The sequence below is a fragment of the Heterodontus francisci genome, chromosome 13 (genome assembly GCF_036365525.1).
Source record: "Heterodontus francisci isolate sHetFra1 chromosome 13, sHetFra1.hap1, whole genome shotgun sequence".
Classification (NCBI taxonomy): Eukaryota; Metazoa; Chordata; class Chondrichthyes; order Heterodontiformes; family Heterodontidae; genus Heterodontus; species Heterodontus francisci.
Window position 1 is genome coordinate 117,341,526 of NC_090383.1, and position 25,578 is coordinate 117,367,103.

The 25,578-nt window shown below is 44.6% G+C and overlaps 2 protein-coding genes across 3 annotated transcripts in view; one reads left to right on the forward strand and one right to left on the reverse strand.

The window, feature by feature from the left end:
- Window positions 1-25,578, forward strand: part of aig1 (androgen-induced 1 (H. sapiens)) — a 121,297-nt gene that overhangs the window by 92,564 nt on the left and 3,155 nt on the right. Inside the window, exon 5 of the mRNA XM_068045569.1 lies at window positions 22,533-22,696. Coding sequence (XP_067901670.1) covers window positions 22,533-22,696 — 164 coding nt within the window. The remainder of the gene's footprint in view (window positions 1-22,532; window positions 22,697-25,578) is intronic.
- The window catches only part of adat2 (adenosine deaminase tRNA specific 2), a 130,393-nt gene that overhangs the window by 44,630 nt on the left and 60,185 nt on the right, over window positions 1-25,578 (reverse strand). The window contains exon 5 of one of the 2 annotated variants that reach the window (XM_068045562.1): window positions 12,749-12,945. The exons of the other annotated variant lie outside the window; for it this stretch is intronic. Coding sequence (XP_067901663.1) covers window positions 12,763-12,945 — 183 coding nt within the window. The 3' untranslated portion in view covers window positions 12,749-12,762. Of the gene's footprint in view, window positions 1-12,748; window positions 12,946-25,578 lie in introns of those variants that run through there. 2 annotated transcript variants of the gene reach the window in all.

Here is a 25,578-nt window from a genome sequence, read left to right on the forward strand (position 1 = left end):
TCGGTTTGGGTTCCGCCAGGGCCACTCACCTCCAGACCTCATTACAGCTTGGTTCAAACATGGACAAAAGAGCTGAACTCAAGAGGTGAGGTGAGACTGACTGCCCTTGACATCAAGGCAGCATTTGACCGAGTATGGCATCAAGAAGCCCTAGCAAAACTGGAGTCAATGGGAATCAGGGGGAAAACTCTCTGCTGGTTGGAGTCATACCTAGCGCAAAGGAAGATGGTTATGGTTGTTGGAGGTCAATCATCTCAGCTCCAGGACATCACTGCAGGAGTTCCGCGGGGTAGTGTCCTAGGCCCAACCATCTTCAGCTGCTTCATCAATAATCTTTCTTCAATCATAAGGTCGGATGTGGAGATGTTCGCTGATGATTGAACAATATTCAGCATCATTTGCGACTCCTCGGATACTGAAGCAGTCCATGTCGAAATGCAGCAAGACCTGGACAATAGACAGGCTTGGACTGATAAGTGGCAAGTAACAGTCGTGCCACACAAGTGCCAGGCAATGACGATCTCCAACAAGAGAGAAACTAACCATCTCCCCTTGACATTCAATGGCATTACAATTGCTGAATCCCCCACTATCAACATCCTAGGGGTTACCATTGACCAGAAAGTGAACTGGAGTAGCCATATAAATACTGTGGTTACAAGAGCAGGTCAGAGGCTAGGAATCCTGCGGCGAGTAACTCACTTCCTGTCTCCCCACTGCCTGTCCACCATCTACAAGGCACAAGTCAGGAGTGTGATGGAATATTCTCCACTTGGTTGGATGGGTGCAGCTCCAACAACACTCAACAAACTCGACACCATCCAGGACAAAGTAGCCTGCTTGATTGGCACACCATCCACAAACATTCACTCCCTCCACCACTGATGCACAGCGGCAGCAGTGTGTACCATCTACAAGATGCACTACAGCAGCGCACCAAGGCTCCTTAGACAGCACCTTCCAAACCGACGACCTCTACCACCTAGAAGGACAAGGGCAGCAGATGCATGGGAACTCCACTACCTGCAATTTCCTCTCCAAGCCACACACCATCCTGACTGGAACTATATCACCGTTCCTTCACTGTCGCTGGGTCAAATTCCTGGAACTCCCTTCCTAACAGCACCTTGGGTGTACCTACACCCCAAGGACTGCAGCAGTTCAAGAAAGCAGCTCACCATCACTGTCTCAAGGGCAATTAGGGATGGGCAATAAATGCTGGCCTAACCAGCGACGCCCACATCCCAGGAATGAATATTTAAAAAATTGTGGCACTCCTGACATTATCTCTGCTAAGATCAGCTGGTTCAACACAATCAGGGATTCAGCCTGGGGCTTCTTTGGTCTGTGTGACTCAATACCACACCGAGAGATGCATTTGCCAATTTATTCATCACAGGAACTTGAGATTTGGTGGTTTACAGAAACCACAAGTGTTTTGGGCATACTAACTCATTCAACTATGGGACATGTGAATTTGGCTTCATATTGTTTCCCTCCTCCCTTTACTTATAACATTTCTCATATAGTACTTAACAATAACCATAGCTGTAGGTCATCTTCTACCCAAAACATTACTGCTACTATGAGCAACAATTAATAGTGCAACAGCCATCATATTAATGGTTGTTAAAGATCCTTGGTGATATGGACATCCCTTGGGAGAAAGCACTTCAATCTGTCGCTGAGACAGTGTGCTTTCATTACCTCAGTCAGGAGATCGAAGAAGTCAGAAAAATAATATGATATAAGGTATTTATGGAAACCCAACCGAAATAATCAGGCGACTGCTGGAAATTGGAATTTAACTGTGTGACTCCACTCGATGAAAATAACAAAATTCTTTATTGTATTTAACTGCCTAGGCCCTAGACCCTAATCCAGAGGGCTGTGGATGCTCAGTTGTTGAGTATGTTCAAGAAAGAAAGACTTCCATTTATATAGCGCTTTTCAAAACCACTGGACGTCTCAAAGCACTCTGCAGCCAATGAAGTACTTTTGAAATGTTGTCATTGTTGTAATGTCGGAAACATGCCAGCCATATTTGCAGACAGCAAACTGACACAAACAACAATGTGATAATGACCAGATAATCTGTTTTTGTGATGTTGATAAAGGCATAAATATTGGCCAAGACACTGGGGATTAATCCTGTGCTCTTCTTAAAAATAGTGGCATGAGATCTTTTACATCCACCAAGCAGGTAGATGGAGCCTTAGTTTAACATCTCATCCAAAAGACAGCACAACAGTGCAGCACTCCCTCTGTTCCATACTGGAGTGCAAGCCTAGATTTTTTTGTGCTCAAGCCCTGGAGTGGGAGTTGAACAAAGAATCTTGTGACTCACAGGCAAGAGTGCTTCTCAACCAGCCACAGCTGACAACTGATGTCAATAGATTTTTGGACAGGAAGAAAATCAAGGCTCACACTCCAGTGCTGGAAAATGGGATTAGAATAGTTAGGTGCTTGATGGCCGGCACAGACACGATGGGCCGAATAGCCTGTTTCTGTGCTGTATAACTCTATGACTCTATGACTAAGGTATGTGGGGATAGGAGCGGAATGTGTTAAAGGTAGAAAATCAGCCATGATCTTATTAAATGGTGGACTCGAATTGCTGTATGATCTACTCCTACTACTATTCCTTAGGTTCTTATGCTCTAAGCATTGGAATTCCATCTCCTCATGTCTCCTCCTTTAAGACGCTCCTTAAAACCTACCACTTTGATCAAGCTTTTGGTCACCTGTCCGAATATCTCCTTATGTAGCTCGGGGTCAAATTTATTAACACTTCTGTGAAATGGCTTGGTATCTTTTACTATATAAATGCAAGTTGTTGTATTTATATTTACCAAGTGCTTCACTACACTGAATCATCTGTTACAAAAGTGCTTCCATTATTTTTAATCTTTTTCTTTTTTGAATACTTGTGTCAAAACTGAAAAGATTCCACGGATGTGTTTTTTTTTACCAAGTTCACTGACAGGACAAGATGTTGTTTGAAAGCCACGGGTGCTGAAGGCCACCTGTGATTTGGGCTCAGAAAACAGCAGAACCCTTGGTGACTTGGGGGAAAATGGTCACAGAGAAGCCACATGTCAAGGTTTATGGAGGACAGGAGGTCAACTCTCTGTTTGGGGTTTGGACATTGTTTTCAGTTAGTTGTGGTGTGAACTGTTTGAAGACAGTTGGTGTTTTCCTGCCAAGGAAAAATAAATCACCCGGCTCACCTCCTTCTCTACCTTTTTGAAGAAATCCTACCAAGATTCAATGTGGACGAGCAAAAAACTCCCTGGTGCCATATAGCTCCTGAGGAGCTGGAAGAAATCCTGCGATTCAATTGTGTGCTGGTGGAAAAACCCTGATGCCACATTTATCCTAGAAAGCTTACTAGAATAATTCGTGACATCTCCAGAACGGGCTGCTTCTGAAACGAACCCAGTGACCCGTCTCCGTATACCCGGACGCCAGACCAAAAAAGGGACAACTGACTACCTTCTATATCATCTTTCTTTTTTGTCAAGAATTAGCAAGTATTTGGCCAAAGTAGCTTTTTAGACTTTTTTTTGTAACAGACATCTGCAGAGTGAATTTCTGTTTTTTTCCCAGTGAGGGTGTGAGTGTAATTGGGGAATTTTATTTTTAAAAGGGAACTTTCATATTTTAATCGGTATGTTAGAATTAGAATTAGAATTAGAACATTACAGCGCAGTACAGGCCCTTCGGCCCTCGATGTTGCGCCGACCTGTGAAACCATCTGACCTACACTATTCCATTTTCATCCATATGTCTATCCAATGACCACTTAAATGCCCTTAAAGTTGGCGAGTCTACTACTGCTGCAGGCAGGGCGTTCCACGCCCCTACTACTCTCTGAGTAAAGAAACTACCTCTGACATCTGTCCTATACCAGTTTCGTTACTGGTTAAGTCTTGTTTATAATAAACTGATAATTTTGTTGTTTATTAAGAAACCTGGTTGGTGTATTTTGTTCTGGAATAAAAAAAAAGTATATAATTGGCTGCATCGGTAAACATTTATATAGATTTTGTGACCTGTGGAGAAGTGGAACGAGAAAAGGCAGTGCACTCCTCCCGCCTCAGGCGTGACACATCTCAAAGCACCTCACAAAATGAATTACTTTGGAGACTGTTGACCTGTTTCTCCACCTCCTTCTCCCCTTCTTCCATTTCCAGGTCCTCGTGATCATCAATGCTCAGTGTTTCACCCAGCAAAAACCCTTTTGATTCACTAACTGCTTACTGGGTTGGTGCTAGATTGATGGGGTGTCATGGTGGAGTTGGTGAGGGTGTTTCTTTTTATTCATTCAGGGTAAGGCCCACATTTATTGCCCATCCCTATACAACTGAGTAGCGTGCTATTTCAGAGGGCGGTTATCAACCCATACTGCTGTGGGCTTAGAGACACATATCAGCCAGAATGGGGAAGAAATTACAAATTTCCTTTCCCAAAGGGGATTTGTGAACCAGATGGGTTTTTAAGGGAACCTGGTAGTTTCATGGTCATCATTACTGATACCAGCTTTTTAATTCCAAGCTTTATTTAACTAATTGAATAAAGGAGTATAGAAAGTGTAGGGGGGAGGGGGGTACTTAAAAAAGTAATTAGGAGGGTGAAGAGGATGCATGAAAAAACACTGGCGGGCAAGATAAAGGAAAATCCCAAGGCGTTTCATAAGTATATTAAGGGCAAGAGGATAACCAGGGAAAAAGTAGGGCCCATTAGGGACCAAAGTGGCAATCTGTGTGTGGAGCCGGAGGATGTAGGCGAGGTTTTAAATAATTACTTTTCATCTGTGTTCACTATGGAGAAGGACGATGTAGGTGTAGAGATCAAGGAGGGGGATTGTGATATACTTGAAAAAAATTAGCATTGAAAGGGAGGAGGTATTAACGGTTTTAGCGGGCTTAAAAGTAGATAAATCCCCAGGCCCAGATGAGATGTATCCCAGGCTGCTATGTGAGGCAAGGGAGGAGATAGCAGGGGCTCTGTCACAAATTTTCAAATCCTATCTGGCCACAGGAGAGGTGCCAGAGGACTGGAGGACAACGAATGTGGTACCATTATTCAAGAAGGGTAGTAGGGATAATCCAGGCAATTACAGGCCAGTGAGTGGTAGGGAAACTATTGGAAAAAATTCTGAGGGACAAGATTAATCTCCACTTGGAGAGGTGGGGTTAATCAAGGATAGTCAGCATGGCTTTGTCGGGTGAGATCATGTCTAATAAATTTGATTGAATTTTGCCAGGTGGTGACGAGGTGTGTAGATGCGGGTAAAGCAGTTGATGTCATCTACATGGACTTCAGTAAGGCTTTTGATAAGGTCCCGCATGGGAGATTGGTCAAGAAGGTAAGAACCCATGGGATCCAGGGCAATTTGGCAAATTGGATCCAAAATTGGCTTAGTGGCAGGAGGCAGAGGGTGATGGTCAAGGGTTGCTTTTGCAATTGGAAGCCTGTGACCAGTGGTGTACTGCAGGGATCGCTGCTGGGACACTTGCTGTTTGTAGTGTACATTAATGATTTAGACGTGAATATAGGAGGCATGATCAGTAAGTTTGCAGATGACATGAAAATTGGTGGTGTTGTAATTAATGAGGAGGAAAGCCTTAGATTACAGGACGATATAGATGGGCTGGTAAGATGGGCAGAGCAGTGGCAAATGGAATTTAATCCTGAGAAGTGTGAGGTGATGCACTTTGGGAGGACTAACAAGGCAAGGGAATATACAATGGATGGTAGGACCCTAGGAAGCACAGAGGGTCAGAGGGACCTTGATGTACTTGTCCATAGATCACTGAAGGCAGCAGCACAGGTAGATAAGGTGGTTAGGAAGGCATATGGGATACTTGCCTTTATAGTTGAGGCATAGAATATAAGAACAGGGAGGTTATGATGGAGCTATATAAAACACTGATTAGGCCACAGCTGGAGTACTGTGTACAGTTCTAGGCACCACACTATGGGAAGGATGTGATTGCTCTGGAGAGGGTAGAGAGGAGATTCACCAGGATGTTGCCTGGGCTGGAGCATTTCAGCTATGAAGAGAAACTGGATAGGCTAGGGTTGTTTCCCTTAGAGCAGAGAAGGCTGAGGGGGGACCTGATTGAGGTATACAAAATTATGAGCGGCATAGGTAGGGTATATAAGAAGAAATGTTTTCCCTGAGCAGATGTGTCAATAACCAGGGGGCATAGATTTAAGGTAAGGGGCAGGAGGTTTAGAGGGGATTTAAGGAAAAAAAATTTCACCCAGAGGGTGGCTGGAATCTGGAACACACTGCCTGAGGGGGTGGTAGAGGCAGGAACCCTCACAACATTTAAGAAGTATTTAGACGAGTACTTGAAATGCCATAGCATACAAGGCTATGGGCCAAGTGCTGGAAAATGGGATTAGAATAGATAGGTGCTTGATGGCCAGCGCAGACACAGTGGGCTGAAGGGCCTGTTTCTGTCCTGTATAACTCTATGACTCTAAATTCCCAGTTACTGTGGTGGGATTTGAACTCACATTTCCAGATCATTAATCCAGGCCTTTGGATTACTAGTCCAGTAACCTCACCACATTTCCCTTTGAGGCAATAGTGGCCAAGAGTCAGGACATTTCAATACTCTGAGAAAGCCAACACTACCTATGGTGAACCTTGTCAAGTTTTTACCACCCTTTTCTTGCCACCTTGCCATAGCCTCGTGTATCTCTACCTATTGTCTGCCGTGTTTATCTCAGGCATTCCTGTCCCATTCACATTTCTCTGGTGGTGGTTATGTATGATATTTTCCTTTTGATGGACTAAACACAATGTTGAAGTCACATACACTTATTTCCACCCCCCCCCCACCCCACCATTTTGTACTCCATGATGAGACCAGCGGAGACCTTGCCCTTTTACATCAACTGTTCTTCAAGATTAACAAAACCCCTTGGGACAGGCGATGTGAGTTCACAGAAAGCTCATGAGCTGCGATGATGCCTCACTGTTTCCAGAGATTCCCTTTTACGTAAGTCAGTTTCCTTGTCACCCAGGTGATGACTCAGCTGGAGTATTGTGTACAGGTCTGGGCACTGCACATTGGGAATGCTGCCAAGGCCCTTGGAGAGGGTGCAAAGTAGATTTACCAGGAGGATACCAGAGATGAGGGGCTTCAGCTATGTGGAGGGATTGGCAATGTTGGGATTTTTCTTCTTGCAGCAGAGAAGGGGAGACCTAATAGAGGTACTCAAATTAATGAAGGGCTTTGATAGAGCAAATAGGGAGGAGGGTGTACTCCCTCCAGCAACTGGTTTGGTAACTAGAGGTCTAGATTTGAAATAATTGGTAAAAACACTCGATGGGGTGGGGGTGGGGGTGGGGGGAGGGGTGGAAATGAAGAGAAAATTTTTCATGCAGAGGGTTGTTAAGACCTGGAACACACTAGAATCATAGAATGGTTACAGCATAGAAGGAGGCCATTCAGCCTGTCGTGTCTGTGGCGGCTCTTTGCAAGAGCAATTTAGCTAGTCCCACACCCCCGCCATTTCCCCATAGCCCTGCAAATATTTTCTGTTCAGGTGCTTATCCAATTCCCTTTTGACAGCCACGATTGACTCTGCCTCCATCACACTTTCAGGCAGTGCATTCCAGATCCTAACCATGACCTGAAAAGGTGGTGGAAGCAGAGTCGATAGGAATTTTCAAAAGGCAATTGGACATGGACTTGAAGGGGACTAATTTGCAGGGCTATGGGGCAAGACTGTGATAGTGAGCTAATTGGCTAGCTCTTTCAAAGAGCCAGCACAGGCATGATGGGCCAAATGGCCTCCTTTTGTGCTGTAAGATCCTATGGTTCTATGACAGAAGCCTCTATCATTTGAATAAGACGTGCATTGGGAACAGTGCCTTTACATACCACGGCCACTCTTGTGAGATCATTGAACCTCTTCCTGTACTGTGAGGTACTTCTTGAGGTAGTGAAGATTATACTTTATCAGAGAATCATAGAATAGTACTGCACAGAAGGTCATTTGGCCATGAGTTTGTGCCAGCCTTTTTGAAGAGCAATCCAGTTAGCCCCAATCCCAAGTCCCCCTGAAATTTTTTCTCCTTCAAGTATTTATCCAATTCCCTTTTGAAGGCTCCTATTGAATCTGTATCCAGCACCATATCAGGCAGTGCATTTCAAATCCTAAACACTTGTTGCAGAAAAAAGTTTTCTCCAAATTTTTTTTGATTTAGAGATACAGCACTGAAACAAGCCCTTCGGCCCACCGAGTCTGTGCCGACCATTACCACCACCCATTTATACTAATCCTACACTAATCCCATATTCCTACCACATCCTCACCTGTCCCTGTATTCCCCTACCACCTACCTATACTAGGGGCAATTTATAATGGCCAATTTACCTATCAACCTGCAAGTCTTTTGGCTGTGGGAGGAAACCGGAGCACCCGGAGGAAACCCACGCAGACACAGGGAGAACTTGCAAACTCCACACAGGCAGTACCCAGAATTGAAACCCGGGTCGCTGGAGCTGTGAGGCTGCGGTGCTAACCACTGCGCCACTGTGCCGCCCATTCTTTTGCCAATTCACCTTAAATCTGTGCTGCCTAGCTAATTACCCTTCAGCCACTGGAAACAGCTTCTCTTTATTTACTCTATCTCAACCCTTCATGATTTTAAACACCTTTATCAAATCTCCTCTTCACTTCCTACTCTAAAGAGACAACCCAAGCTCCTCCAGTTTATCCACATAACTGAAATCCCTCACCCCTGGAACCATTCGAGTAAAACTCTTTTGTACCCTCTCCGAAGCCTTATTGTCCTTCCTAAAGTGCGGTGCCCGGAATTGAGCACAATATTCCAGCTGGGATTTTCAGCAACCTGCTCCCATATGGCCTAATTAATCCTCTTAGTAACCTCCTACCCTCAGAATCATAGAAATTTACAGCAAAGAAGGAGACCATTGACTCATCGTGTCTGCATTGGCCGATAAGGAGCCATCAAGTCCAATCCCACTTTCCAGCTCTTGGTCCGAAGCCTTGTAGGTTACGGCACTTCAAGTGAATATCCAAGTACTTTAAAAAATGTTATGAGGGTTCTTGCCTCTACCACTTTTTCAGGCAGTGAGTTCCAAATCCCCATCACCCACTGGATAAAAAGATTTCCCTTGAATCTCCTCTAAACCTCCTACCTCTTACCCTAAATCTATGTTCCCTCGTTATGGACCCCTCAACTAAGGGGAATAGGGCCTTCCTATCCACTCCATCTAGACCCCTCATAATTTTATACACTTCAATTAGGTCTCCCCTCAGCCTCCTCTGTTCCAAAGTAAACAACCTTAGCCTATCCAATCTTTCCTCAAAAATAAAACTCTCCAGTCCAGGCAACATCCTCGTAAATCTCTTCGATACCTCTCTAATGCAATCACATCTTTCCTATAGTGCAGTGACCAGAACTGCACACATTACTCCAGCTGTGGTGTGACTAGTGTTTTACACAGTTCCAGCATAACCTCTGTGCTCTTATATTCTATACCTCAGTTTTTGGGTGGCACAGTGGCGCAGTGGTTAGCACCGCAGCCTCACAGCTCCAGCAACCTGGGTTCAGTTCTGGGTACTGTCTGTGCGGAGTTTGCAAGTTCTCCCTGTGACTGCGTGGGTTTCTGCCGGGTGCTCTGGTTTCCTCCCACAGCCAAAGACTTGCAGATTGATAGGTGAATTGGTCATTGTAAATTGCCCCTAGTGTAGATAGGTGGTAGGAGAATGGTGGGGATGTGGTAGGGAATTTGGGATTAATGTAGGATTAGTATAAATGGGTGGTTGTTGGTCAGTACAGACTCGGTGGGCTGAAGGGCCTTTTTCAGTGCTGTATCTCTTCTTTCTTTTTTCTTTTTTTTCTTCTTTTCTTTTGGGCCTCCTTATCTCGAGAGACAATGGATACGCGCCTGGAGGTGGTCAGTGGTTTGTGAAGCAGCGCCTGGAGTGGCTATAAAGGCCAATTCTGGAGTGACAGGCTCTTCCACAGGTGCTGCAGAGAAATTTGTTTGTTGGGGCTGTTGCACAGTTGGCTCTCCCCTTGCGCCTCTGTCTTTTTTCCTGCCAACTACTAAGTCTCTTCGACTCGCCACAATTTAGCCCTGTCTTTATGGCTGCCCGCCAGCTCTGGCGAATGCTGGTAACTGACTCCCACGACTTGTGATCAATGTCACACGATTTCATGTCGCGTTTGCAGACGTCTTTATAACGGAGACATGGACGGCCGGTGGGTCTGATACCAGTGGCGAGCTCGCTGTACAATGTGTCTTTGGGGATCCTGCCATCTTCCATGCGGCTCACATGGCCAAGCCATCTCAAGCGCCGCTGACTCAGTAGTGTGTATAAGCTGGGGGTGTTGGCCGCTTCAAGGACTTCTGTGTTGGAGATATAGTCCTGCCACCTGATGCCAAGTATTCTCCGAAGGCAGCGAAGATGGAATGAATTGAGACGTCGCTCTTGGCTGGCATACGTTGTCCAGGCCTCGCTGCCGTAGAGCAAGGTACTGAGGACACAGGCCTGATACACTCGGACTTTTGTGTTCCGTGTCAATGCGCCATTTTCCCACACTCTCTTGGCCAGTCTGGACATAGCAGTGGAAGCCTTACCCATGCGCTTGTTGATTTCTGCATCTAGAGACAGGTTACTGGTGATAGTTGAGCCTAGGTAGGTGAACTCTTGAACCACTTCCAGAGCGTGGTCGCCAATATTGATGGATGGAGCATTTCTGACATCCTGCCCCATGATGTTCGTTTTCTTGAGGCTGATGGTTAGGCCAAATTCATTGCAGGCAGACGCAAACCTGTCGATGAGACTCTGCAGGCATTCTTCAGTGTGAGATGTTAAAGCAGCATCGTCAGCAAAGAGGAGTTCTCTGATGAGGACTTTCCGTACTTTGGACTTCGCTCTTAGACGGGCAAGGTTGAACAACCTGCCCCCTGATCTTGTGTGGAGGAAAATTCCTTCTTCAGAGGATTTGAACGCATGTGAAAGCAGCAGGGAGAAGAAAATCCCAAAAAGTGTGGGTGCGAGAACACAGCCCTGTTTCACACCACTCAGGATAGGAAAGGGCTCTGATGAGGAGCCACCATGTTGAATTGTGCCTTTCATATTGTCATGGAATGAGGTGATGATACTTAGTAGCTTTGGTGGACATCCGATCTTTTCTAGTAGTCTGAAGAGACCACGTCTGCTGACGAGGTCAAAGGCTTTGGTGAGATCAATGAAAGCAATGTAGAGGGGCATCTGTTGTTCACGGCATTTCTCCTGTATCTGACGAAGGGAGAACAGCATGTCAATAGTCGATCTCTCTGCACGAAAGCCACACTGTGCCTCAGGGTAGACGCGCTCGGCCAGCTTCTGGAGCCTGTTCAGAGCGACTCGAGCAAAGACTTTCCCCACTATGCTGAGCAGGGAGATTCCACGGTAGTTGTTGCAGTCGCCGCGGTCACCTTTGTTTTTATAGAGGGTGATGATGTTGGCATCGCGCATGTCCTGGGGTACTGCTCCCTCGTCCCAGCACAGGCATAGCAGTTCATGTAGTGCTGAGAGTATAGCAGGCTTGGCACTCTTGATTATTTCAGGGGTAATGCTGTCCTTCCCAGGGGCTTTTCCGCTGGCTAGGGAATCAATGGCATCACTGAGTTCCGATTTGGTTGGCTGTATGTCCAGCTCATCCATGACTGGTAGAGGCTGGGCTGCATTGAGGGCAGTCTCAGTGACAGCATTCTCCCTGGAGTACAGTTCTAGGTAGTGCTCAACCCAGCGGTCCATCTGTTTGCGTTGGTCAGTGATTATGTCCCCCGATTTAGATTTGAGGGGGGTGATCTTCTTGATGGTTGGCCCAAGAGCTCTCTTCATGCCATCATACATTCCTCTGATGTTTCCGGTGTCTGAGGCCAGCTGAATATGACTGCATAGGTGTTGCTGTATCTCTAAATAAATAATAAAGGCAAGTATCCAGTATGCCTTATTTACCTGTCCAGCCACCTTGAGGGATCTGTGGACATGCACTCTAAGGTTTCTCTGTTCCTTTACACTTCTCACTATATTACTATTTATGGCGTATTCCCTTGCCATGTTAGTCTCCCCAAATGCCTTAACTCACACTTCTCCAGATTGAACTTCATTTGCCACTGTTCCACCCACCTGATAAGTCCATTGATATCTTCCTGCAGTCTACAGCTTTTTTCTTCATTATCAATCACACAACCAATTTTTTGTATCATCTGTAAACAGTCCCCGACAACTGATTGCTTCTAGCTTTTCATCCAGTAAAACATCGACATCTGTCTCTGAGAACCTTGGAGCCTTTCCCTTTGTTTACCAACCCACTCTACATGCAGTTATTCTGCAAAAAAAATGTCATCCCATCAAATAGCAGTGTTTTAAACTTTTAAACACTACAACACCACTCTATTTCCATTCCTCCCAGCAACAAAGCACAATGAGGAGCATCGTTACAGCTCCTAACTCATCCCGCATACATAATTAGGGACTCCAGAGTAGAAGGAAATGGGTGGGTCACAAAGGCATGTCAGGATGCCACCCCACCACTTACTAGAGCTGGTTAAACCCTGGGATTGAACTGGGATCTTGTTTTTCAACAGTGGCTGTGACTAGCCTAATACAATAAAATCCATGCTCATTGCAAAATAATGCAGCAAGAATATTACCCGTAAATAAATTGAGCAGCAAGTGTCAAAATCCTTTTATTTTTCTTGGAATGGTTCAACTCCATTTGCAATTCCTCATATAATGAAGTAGCCTGTGTTCATGTGCAGCAAGAACTGGACAATTGGGTTGACAAGTAACAGCTGTGCCATACACAAGGGCCAGGCAATGACCATATCCAACAAGAGCCTGACCACAAAAACAAGAAATGCTGGATTCACTCAGCAGCTCTGGCAGCATCTGTGGAAAGAGAAGCAGAGTTAACGTTTCGGGTCAGTGACCCTTCTTCGGAACCTGACCACCCCGGCTTGACATGGGCAATTTCACTGCCATCAACATCCCAGGGGTTGCCGTTGACCAGAACTCAACTGGATCAGCCACATCAATGCCGTACCTACTGGAGCAGGTCAGAGACTGCAATGAGTGACTCACCTCCTGACGCTCCAAAAGCCAAAAGATTCTGAAGGGGTTTGACATGGTCGACACGAAGAGGTTGTTTCCCCTGGCTGGGGAATCTAGAAAATGGGGGCACAATCTCAGGATAAGGGGTTAATAATTTAAGACTGCGATGAGGAGAAATTTCTTCACTCAGATGGTTGTGAATCTTTGGAATCGTCTACCCAAGAGGGTTGTGGATCCATCGTTGAATATATTTAAGGCTAGGATAGACAGATTTTTGATCTCTGAGGGAATCAAGGGATATGGGGAGCAGGCAGGAGAGTGGAGTTGAGGTAGAAGATCAGCCATGATTGTATTGAATGGTGGAGCAGACTCGAGGGGCTGAATGATCTACTCCTGCTCCTATTTCTTATCTTCTTATGTTCTTCCTATGACCTACAAGGCACAACTCAGGAGTGTGATGGAAAACTCTCCAATTGCCTGGATGGATACATCACTAGAGAAGCCCAAGACCATCTAGGATAAAGCAGTCTGCTTTATCAGTACACTGCCCTACCTTAAACATTCACTCCCTCCACCACCAGTGCACAGTGGCAGCAGTGTGTTCCATCTACAAGATGCACTGCAGCAACTCACCAAGGCTCCTTCGCCAGCACCTTCCAAACATGCAACCGCTACTACCTAGAAGAAAAAATGCAGCAGACACATGGGAACACCACTGCCTGCAAGTTCACCTCCAAGTTACACACCATCCTGACTTGGGACTATATCCCTGCAATTCCTTCAAAATCCTGGACATCCTTATCTTACAGCACTGTGGGTGTACCTAACACCATATGGACTTCAGTTACTGAAGAAGGTGGCTCACTACCACCTTCTCAAGGGCAACTAGGGATGGGCAATCAATGCTGGCCCTAGAATGAATTAAAAAAAACGTATAGAGAATAGTCAAGAAAATCAGGGTGTTTCCTGATTCTGCTTATGAAACTCTGCCAGAAAGGCTACTGATGTGGGCAGTATAAACAGGCAATAGGATGTGTTTCTGGAGGGATGCGCCAATGGCATAGGGCAGACATAAGAGGGGTTGAATAGAAAATAGAATCATAGAATGGTTACAGCACAAAAGGAGGCCATTTGGCTTGTCAGGTCATAGAGTCATAGAGTTTAACAGCACAGAAACAGGCCATTTGGCCCAACGGCCTGCGCTGACCATCAAGCACCCGTCCTAACTAATCCCATTTCCCCGCACGGCCCATAGCCTTGTATGTTATGCTGTTTCAAGTGCTCATCTAAATACTTCTTGAATGTCGTGAGTGTTCCTGCCTCTACCACCTCTTCAGGCAGTGTGTTCCAGATTCCAACAACCCTCTGGGTGAAAAAATCCCTCCTCAACTCCCCTCTAAACCTTCTGCCCCTTACCTTAAATATATGCCCCCTAGTTATTGGCCTCTCCGCTAAGGGAAAAAGTTTCTTCCTATCTATCCTATCAATGCCTCTCATAATTTTGTATACCTCAACCAGGTCCCCCCTCAGCCTTCTGTGCTCCAAGGAAAACAACCCCAGCCTATCCAGTCTGTCTTCATAACTGAAATGCTCCAGCCCAGGCAACATCTGGTGAATCTCCTCTGCACCCTCTCCATTGCAATCACCTATGGTGGCCAGAACTGTACACAGTACTCCAGCTGTGGCCTAACTATACAGCTCCATCATAACTTCCCTGCTCTTATATTCTATGCCTCGGCTAATAAAGGCATGCATCCCGTATGCCTTCCTAACCACCTTATCTACCTGTGCTGCTGCCTTCAGTGATCTATGGACAAGCACTCCAAGGTCCCTCTGACCCTCTGTACTCCCTAGGGTCCTACCATCCATTGTATAGTCCATTGCCTTGTTAGACCTCCCAAAGTGCATCACCTCACACTTCTCAGGATTAAACTCCATTTGCCACTGCTCCGCCCATCTATATCATCCTGTAGTCTAAGGCTTTCCTCCACTATTTACGACACCACGAATTTTCATGTCGTCTGCGAACTTACCTCCTATACCTCCTATATTCACGTCCTAATAATTAATGTACACTACAAACAGTAAGGATCCCAGCACCGATCCCTGCGGTACACCACTGGTCACATGCCTCCATTCACAAAAACAACCGTCGACCATCACCCTCTGCCTCCTGCCACTAAGCCAATTTTGAATCCAATTTGCCAAATTACCCTGGATCCCATGGGCTTTTACTTTCTTAACCAATCTCCCATGCGGGACCTTATCAAAAGCCTTACTGAAGTCCATGTAGACTACATCAACTGCTTTACCCTCATCTACACGTCTAGTCACCTCCTTGAAAAATTCAATCAAATTTGTTCGACACAATCTCCCCCTGACAAAGCCATGCTGACTATCCCTGATTAATCCCTGCCTCTCCAAGTGGAGATTAATCCTGTCTCAGAAATTTTTTCAATAATTTCCCTACCACTGATGTTGGACTCATCAGCCTGTAATTGCCTGGTTTATCCCTACTACCCTTCTTGAATAATGGTACCACATTCGCTGTCCTCCAATCCTCTGGTACTCTCCCCTGGCCAGAGAGGATCTGAAAATTTGTGTCAGAGCCCCCACTATCTCCTCACTTGCCTCACATAACAGCCTGGGATACATCTCATCTGGGCCTGGGGTTTTATCCACCTTTAAGCCCGCTAATACAGCTAATATTTCCTCCTTTACTATGCTAATTTGATCAAGTATATCACAATCCCCCTCCCTGATCTCTATATCTACATCGTCCCTCTCCATCGTGAACATAGATGAAAAGTAATCATTCAAAACCTCACCTATGTCCTCCGGCTCCACACACAGATTGCCTCTTTGATCCCTAATGGGCCCCACTTTTCCCTGGTTATCCTCTTGCCCCTAACATACTTATAAAATACCTTGGGATTTTCCTTTATCTAGTCTGCCAGTGTTTTTTCATGTCCCCTCTTCGCTCTCCTAATTACTTTTTTAAGTACCCCTCCCAATCTCCCCTACACTTTCTATACTCCTCTAGGAGTCTGTGCTGACTCTCTGTACTACTCTCTGCCTTTTCCTTATAGCTCTGCACATACTTTCTCTTCAGATAATTATCCGATTCCCTTTTGGAAGCCACGATTGAATCTGCCTCCACCACACTCTCAGGCAGTGCATTTAAGATCGTAACCATTCGCTGTGTAAAAAAAGTTTTTCCTCATGAGGACATTGGTTCTTTTGCCAATCACTTTTAATGGTGTCCCTCTGGTTTTCGACCCTTCTGCCAATGGGAACAGTTTCTCCCGATTTACTCTGTCCAGACCCCTCATGATTTTGAACACCTCTATCCAATCTCCTCTCAAGTTTCTCTTCCCAATGGACAACAGCCCCAGCTTCTCCAATCTATCCACATACCTAACGTTTCTCATCCCTGGAACCATTCTCGTAAATTTTTTCTGCTCCCTCTCCAATGGCTGCATATCCTTCCTAAAGTGTGTGCAAGAATTGGACACGATACTCCAGTTGACGCTGAACCAGTGTTTTATAAAGGTTCACCATAACCTCCTTGCTTTTCCACTCCAAGCCTCTATTTATAAAGCCCAGGATCCCGAATGCCTTATTAACAGCTTTCTCAACTTGTCCTGCCACCTTCAATGATTTGTGCACATATACCCCCAGGTCCTTCTGCTCCTGCACCACCCTTTGAATTGTGCCCTTTATTTTGTATTGTCTTCCCTCATTCTTCCTACCAAAATGTATCACTTCACACTTCTCTGCATTAAATTTCATCTGCCCATTTCACCAGCCTGTCTATGTCCTCTTGAAGTCTATCAATATCCTCCTCACAGTTCACAATATCTCCAGGTTTTGTGTCATCTGCAAATTTTGAAATAGAAAATGATTTTTTTTTTAAAATCACATACTGAAGCTGCATCTGCATCCCACAGAACTAAATTCTGCTCACATTCTCGCCAAAACTTCAGCAAAGGCATCCGCTTTAAAGACTTTGTCACAAAACATTTACTCTCTTGTGTTTCTGTCTGGTCACCGCCCAAGTGATTCGATAGGCAGAGTTCCATTTAGGGCATGAGAGCAAAGAAAACAGTGTAAACCTTTGTTGGCAACTATCTCCTGAACGTACTGTACAGTATGCCTATCGATGAGACAAACTTCTGCATAAAAGTTAATCATCCACCTGTTTAAATGTTTCTGCCCTGCTGGCATTACATTTTGTGCTCATAAATCTTTTGTACACGGACATTGTGAATTGAGGATGTTTGTTCTGGACTAAAGTTAGTAAGAAGTTTTGTGTCAGGCTAGATCTTTGCTCTTTAATCATTAATCACATGATGGGTTTAGATGAAGAAGACCTTTCGGTCCTTCCAGAATAGCACTCCAAACTGGTGAGGCATACACCACCCTCTATGTTTCAACGCTATGGTCTTTAACCACAAAAAAGGGAGGCTCTGCTGAGCCTGAAAGCTGCCAAGGAATCTCACTGACATTATTGAATCTTAAGGTAGCTCTTTGAAATGTCACGGCAAGTATATCTGATGCTGTGGAGGATAGCACACCATCAGGAAGGAAAAGGCAGGGTTTCACTCGCGGTGAACGATTAGTGTTTTATATGAGATTGCGGAACATCTTAAGGCTCGGGAATTTCACCTACACTGCTTTAATTGATTTATTTTTTCATGCTTCATGGGATGTGGGCATCGCAGGCAAGCCAGCATTTATTGACGCTAAAGGAATGGTGATATATTTCCAAGTCATGATGGTGTGTGACTTGGAGAGGAACTTACAGGTGGTGGTATTCCCCTGTACCTGCTGCCCTTGTCCTTCTATTGCTTCTCCTCCTGTCCAAATCCATCAGTAAGGCCTCCAGTGTTGCATCGTGATCCTGGAGCCCTCTCTCGGCCTTAGTGTTCCATTTTCCTTGTTTAGATTTGCAGCAATAGTATTCAGCAGCTGTAATTCAGTGCAGCTTTCCTTTAAGAGGGACAGACTGCCTTTAAGAACAGAAGGCTGGCCGCACCATGTGCTATTAGCACAGCGCTGCTTGGCTCCCTGCTGATGCTCAGCCCCATGCTGCGATGATATAAATGAGGTGGCAACACCAAGTTTGTCTGCTGCTTACCTCCAGTGGGATCAGCGCAGGCAGGTTGTGAATTGTGACCCCCCTACGCCCGAATAATGGGTGATAGGGAATCGGCAGCCCCATTTTACAGCTTTCCTGATTTTTGAGAAGTAATACGAGCCATGAGATTGGGAGCTCAACATATTCTGTATCCAACTGGTCTTCGTCATGTACTGCTGGTGACAGAAGATTACAGGTAAACCTGCCAAGCAACAGCATAGAATATGTGGGAGGAAAATGGATTTCTGTGAACCATGGATAAGCTAAATTATATTTTTATTTGTTTTAATAAAACAACACCTGAGGACAACAGCGTGAGCGGAGGTGGACTATTACACCCGTAACTGAGACAAATGGATTCAATAGTTATGTGACCTCACACAGGCCACTGTCACCCCCAGTATTGCATGTTTTCTACAAATCTCATTCACTAATGATGTTGAATCACCACACTTCCTGCAATTGTATTTTGGCGGGGGTGCGGAGCAGAATATAATAATACACAAAGGTATTAGATGACTTGTATGTTAGCCCACAGTGAAAAGAATTTAACTGTTAATCACAAAGAGCACAGCCTTGCTTTCAGCTTATTTCCTTTGAGGCTATGCTGAACTGTGAGATGAGCTTGTGTATCATTGTCTGTTAAGTGCTGCTTTCGCAGCTTTGATCTCAGTTCCAGTGAATGAGTCTATTTCTACGTCTGCCCTGCAGGAACCAGAAATCTGAGGTAGCAGGATCTGGCTGGGTAATTTGTTCGAAATGAGGCTTCATCACATGACCTCCAGCCTCCAACTGCACTGCCCGGTCAAACAACCCTTTTTCTTTCCCATCTCTGACATTTTAAAACTAATAAACAAAGCGCTCAAGAACAATGAAAAAATGCACAATTCCTTTAATGCCTCTATGGTTTTTCTACCGGGTTGCTCGCAGTATTGGCTTGGAGATTAATCTCTAATTCCTGCAGATTCCAAGACAATTCTGGAGAGTGGCAACCCTACACAAGAGAAGTTGTGGCCCTGGACAACCTATGGAAAAAGTCACTCAAGGTGAAATTCCTCCTTTCCCATAGTTTTAGCGACAACATCAGCACAGGTTCAAAGTAGAAGAACCAGTTTTGTATTCGTGCCAATGTTTTCAATACAGATATTGGCCAGAAACATTTTAGCTCCTTCACATATATTCAGGTAAGGCCCTTTGTGGTATAAAAACAAGAAAGTGCTGGAAAATCTCAGCAGGTCTGGCAGCATCTGTGGAGAGAGAGGCAGAGTTAACATTTCAGGTCAGTGACCCTTCATCAGAACTGGCAAAGGTTAGAAATGTAATAGGTTTTAAGCAAATAAAGTGGGGGTGGGACAAAAGATAACAAAAGGCAAGGTGTTGATAGGACATACCGTTTGCATACTGGTTTGCCTTTGCTCCATGACCTTCTGGTCAGTTATTCTTTGTAACCCTCTGTCCTATCAACACCTTGCCTTTTGTTCTCTTTTGTCCCACCCCAGCTTTATTTGCTTAAAACCTATTACATTTCTAACCTTTGCCAGTTCTGATGAAGGGCCACTGATCTGAAACATTAACTCTTCTTCTCCCTCCACAGATGCTACCAGACCTGCTGAGTATTTCCAACACTTTCTGTTTTTATTTCAGATTTCCAGCATCCATAGTGTTTTGCTTTTATTTTACTGTTTTTAGTGATGGTGGTTGCGGGACACTGGTGGAGAACTCCTCTGCTCTTCTTCAAAATAGTGCCATGGGATCTTTTATATCCACTTGAGAAAGCAAACAGGGCCTGGGTTTAACATCTCATCTATGAGACGGCGCCTCCAACAGTGCAGTACTCCCTCAGTGTCAGCTTAGATTTTGAGCTCAAGCATCTGCAGTATTTTGCTTTTATTTAAAGCCCTTTGTGGTTCTTTGTGCTCCTGTTCTGACTGTTACACTCTGCTCCCAGGCCCCCTGTAACCCTGCCCCTACTCTTGCATTCCTCACTCCAGTTCCTCTCACATCCCCCAAAGATACCTCAGGACATGCTATTCCCTCTGGCATCGGTCGTGGCTCAGTCGGTCGAATTCTTGCTTCTGGGTCAGAAAGTTGTGAGTTCAAATCCAAACCAGAGGCTTGAGCTCAAAATCTAAGCTGACACTCCAGTGTAGTACTGAGGGAGTACAGCACTGTTGGAGGCGCCGTCTCATAGATGAGATGTTAAACCCAGGCCCTGTTTGCTTTCTCAAGTGGATATAAAAGATCCCATGGCACTATTTTGAAGAAGAGCAGAGGAGTTCTCCACCAGTGTCCCGCAACCACCATCACTAAAAACAGTAAAATAAAAGCAAAACACTGTGGATGCTGGAAATCTGAAATAAAAACAGAAAGTGTTGGAAACACTCAGCAGGTCTGGGAGTATCTGTGGAGAAAGAAACAGAGTTAACGTTTCAGGTCTGTGACCTTTCATCTGTGAAGTTCTGATGAATTTTCTGAACTTTAAACATATTTTTATATTTGGCTGTAAAGTGCTTTGGGACATCCTGGGGTTGTATAAATGCACATTTTCTCTAATTTTCCTTCCCCTGTGCTGGGAGAAGCTGCAGTATCTGCTTGACACCTTCCTGCTGAGTACCACTGAGTGGATAGTCCTTCTTTCATCACCACCCACTCCCATAAAGTTAACTGTTTTAAGTGCTGATAATGCACTGAAATTGACAAACGTCCATCTTGTCCTCAAAAAGGTCAGCAAAGGATGTACACTGGCTTGTGATGAGGGATTTATTTATTTAGAGATACAGCACTGAAACAGGCCCTTCGGCCCACCGAGTCTGTGCTGACCAACAACCACCCATTTATACTAACCCTACAGTAATTCCATATTCCCTACCACCTACCTACACTAGGGGCAATTTACAATGGCCAATTTACCTATCACCTGCAAGTCTTCGGCTGTGGGAGGAAACCGGAGCACCCGGCGAAAACCCACGCTGTCACAGGGAGAACTTGCAAACTCCGCACAGGCAGTACCCAAAATTGAACCCAGGTCCCTGGAGCTGTGAGGCTGCGGTGCTAACCACTGCGCCACTGTGCCGCCCCAATGTTCACCATTAAGTCTCTAGCCTCTCAGTTAGAGATAGCATCTGAAGAAAGAGACATATAAATCCCAATGGTGTGAGACTCCAGTGAGGGCGCATAGCCCCATCAGGGCGCTGATACACCCCACTTCTTGGTGAAGGAAATCAGCAGATAGTGGGGCTCAGGAACATAAGAACGGGAGTAGGCCATTCAGCCCCTCAAGCTCGTTCCCCTATTCAGTGAGATCGTGGCTGATCTGTATCTTGATTCCATCTACCTGGCTTGGCTCCAAATACCTTTACACCTTTCTCCAGCAAAAATCTATCAATCTCAAATTCGAAACTGTCAATTGATGCCCAGCATCTACTGCTTTTTGTGCGGGAGTTCCAAACTTTTGCATGAAGAGTCATTTCCTGACTGCTCTCCTGAATGGCTCTGATTTTCAGGTTATGTCCCCTTGTCATGGCACCCCCCCACCTCCCTGCCCCCCCCTCTGCACACCAGTGGAATAAAAGTTCCTCGCCACCCTATCAATTCCTTTCAGCAGGAGGTGCCAGGCTTGCGCTGGTGGTCTCACTTTAGTACAGACAATCTTCACATCAGTTCCCACAGCAATATTCACACTCTTCTGACAAGTTCTGCTCCTTCTTCATGATTAATATTTCGGTTTGGTCTGCTGAAGTTTGCTTCTTAAAGTAGGTTGCTCTGGGAAAGGTTGATGCTGGATTTGCATCCTTTTAGAAGAAGCACTGATGTTTTAGCTGCATATTTCTCCCTGTATTACCGCTGAACCATCAAACGGTGCAGCACTAAATGAAGTCATTTGGCCCATCCTGCCTGTACTGTCTCTTTAAAAGAGCTGCCCGATTAGTTCCCTGCTATTCCCTCATAGCCTTCAAAGACTTTCAACTAGCTTCTCTGAAAGGTGCCATTTCTTCTCTTTTTTTGTTCAAAAAGGCTTTTGTTTCAGCTGCTGGGTTTTGCAATTGGACTTGCAATGACTGGATCATGACTGTATTTTAACCAGGGCCTGAGCGGGGGGGAATCCGCAATGGTTCCTCCTGCCAGTTTGGAGCAGGTCTGCAGCTGGTGATAGACAGGAGAGGACGCTCCAAGACAAATGCAAAACTTTGCTTTGTGGGACTAGGGGTGCAAGTGTCCTTTACTGTTGCTTGTCATTCATGCAGGAATGTTTTATTGTGTGCACTTCCTTGTTTCCACATCCCAGGATTTGTTGGATCCACCATGTGACGGGAATGTGGGTCTATCCACTTCTTGACCACCTGTCCAACTTTCTGAAGATCACCACTTTTGTTGCATCAATTGTTGCTATCAACGTATTATACGTGGTGGGTGAGATATTAAACAGTTTCATCTGGGACAAGTCAAGATGTAAGTACTGCTGTTGCTTAGATCCTGTTTCAATCCTCTCAGTTCAAAACACATTTACGATCTACAGGCCAGTTCATGATTCACTATGTGATGTTATATTTCCACTCCGAGCTGACTGAATAACTCAACAGCAGAGCAAAAATGGGCGATCTGCTACTGGAAGTAATCATAACAGCCATAACTAATCATTAATTATTCTTCTCATGCCACATATCTGTAATTTAACCCATTTCCATTTCTTTTCTCGGGAAACTTCTTTCCATTCTGTGCTAATCAGGTTTTATGAGGGTTTCAGCTCCTGAATCCATACAAGATTGTAAATATCACAATAATTATAAGCTACTTGAATGTTAGAAATAGCCTTATTTTGGTAACATTAAACCTAAGTTTTTAAAATAAACATTTGAAATAATTGTGGTTAATAATTAAGTCCATTTAAAAATAGCTTTTTTCCTGCTCTTCACTTTCTCGTTATCATTCATTTAAAAAAAAACTTGAATTTAATTTATTTTTCCATCTATCTTTCCCTAGTCATTTTCTTAAATTGAAATCTTCTATAGAAACAGCAAATGCTGGAAAAACGCGACAGGTCAGTCAGAATCCATAAAGAGAAAAGACAGGTTCATAGAGTCATAGGATGATACAGCACAGGAGGCTATTCAGCCCTTCATGCCTGTAACAGTTCTTTGAAAATGCGATCCAAATAGTCCCACTCCCCTGTTCTTCATCCATAGCCCTGCAAATTTTTTCCCTTCAAGTATTTATCCAATTCCCTTTTGAAAGTTACTACTGAATCTGCTTTCACCGCCCTTTCAAGCAGGGCATTCCAGATCATAACAACTCGCTGCGTAAATTCTTTTTCCTCATGTTCTCTCTTGTTGTTTTGCCAATTACCCTAAATCTCTGTCCTTTGGTTACTGATTTGCAAGTTATGTAATATATAAATGCCACAAGTTATGACATTGTTGTCGAGGGCCCTTCGATCAGAACTGCGCCTTGGTAACAATCAAGGATGGCAGCTCTTGGTTCATTTACTTTCAGTAGGAGTGCTGAATGCAAAATGTGAGGTCATTTTTGTTCCGTCAGCCCAGAGGTCCTGAGGACTATCCTGAGATCAGGAATTTTTTTATCCCTTGTACACTGCTATTTCAGACCACCACAGGTTTTCCGCTCTATAACAGAAAAACTATTCATCGATTTCTCTTGTCCCTGGTGCGTTTGCAGATTATCACTACATTTTAGTCGATTATAAAATATTTTGTGTCTGATATCACTTGGTACAATGCTATGGTAGCAATTTCTTTCCCACTGATCTATGGTGTCAGGGACACAGGTTTCCATTTTTAAAATGGTCTCTTTGAAAAAATATATGTGCTAGAGAATGGCACTTATTTCACTTCTTGGCAGCATCAAGCACAAGCAGGTCAAGTGTAACATGGAGCAGACCCAGAGTAAAGCTCTGTCTACATTTTCCCAGCAAGATAGGAACTGTAGGAGGCCATTCGGCCCATCATGCCTATGCTAATCGACAAAGAGCAACCCAGCCTAATCCTACCTTCCTGCACTCGGTCCATTGCCCTGCAGGTCACGGCTCTTCAAGTAGACATCCAAGTACTTTTTAAATGTGATGGGAGTTTCTACCTCTGCCAACCTTACAGGCAGTGAGTTCCAAATCCCTACCACCCTCTGGGTGAAAAAATGTTTCCAATCCTTTGCCCAATTACTTTAAATCAATGCTCCTTGGTTCTTGACCCCTTTGCTAAGGTAATTAGATCCCTCATAATTTTATACACCCTCTCTGTTCCAAGGTAAACAACCCGAACCTATCCAATCTTTCCTCATAGCCAAAATTTTCCAGTCCTGGCAACATCCTCTTAAATCTCCTCGATATCCTCTCCAGTGCAAACACATCTTTCCTGTAATGTGGTGACCAGAACTGTACGCAGTACTCTAGCTGTGGTCTAACTAGTGTTGAATACAGTTTTAGCATAACCTCCGTGTTCTTATATTCTACGCCTCGGCTCATAAAGGAAAGCATGCCATATGCCATTTTAACCACCTTATCGACCTGTCCTGCTACCTTTAAGGATCTGTGGACATACACTCCAAGGGCCCTCTATTCCTCCACATTACTCCGTATCCTCTCATTTATTGTGTATTCCCTCACCTTGTAGCACTTCCCAAAATGCATTACATCACATTTCTCCATATTAAATTCCATTTTCCACTTTTCTTCCCAACTGACCAGACCATCCACATCTTCCTGCAGTCCGAAGCTTTCCTCCTCACTGTCAACTACATAGCCAATTTTTGTATCATTTGCAAACTTCTTTATTATGCTTCCTACATTTGAGTCTAAATCATTAATATAAACGACAAAAAGCAAAGGACCAAGTACTGACCCCTGCAGGATCCCACTAGTAACAGCGTTCCAGTCACAAAAACACCCATCAACGATCACTCTTTACTTCCTGCCACTAAGCCAATTTTAGATCCAATTTGTCACTCTCCCTTAGATCCTAAGGATTTTTTTCATTTTTTGACCAGTCTGCCATGTAGAACCTTGCCAAAAGCCTTGCTAAAATCCAAGCAGACCACATCCATAAAAGTGGCTTCATCAACCCGACTTGTCACATCCTCAAAAAATTAAATCAAGTTAATCAGACATAGCTTTCCCTTAACAAATCCATGCTGGCTTTCCTTGATTAATCTATGCCTTTCAAAATAAAGGTTTATACTGTCCCTCAGAATTGATTCCAATAATTTTCCCACAATCAAATTTAAGCTAACTGGCCTATAATTAAACAGATTATCAATGGTACAACATTATCAGTCTTCCAATTCTTTGTGGGCCCATTCCTGTAGCCAGGGAGGATTGAAAT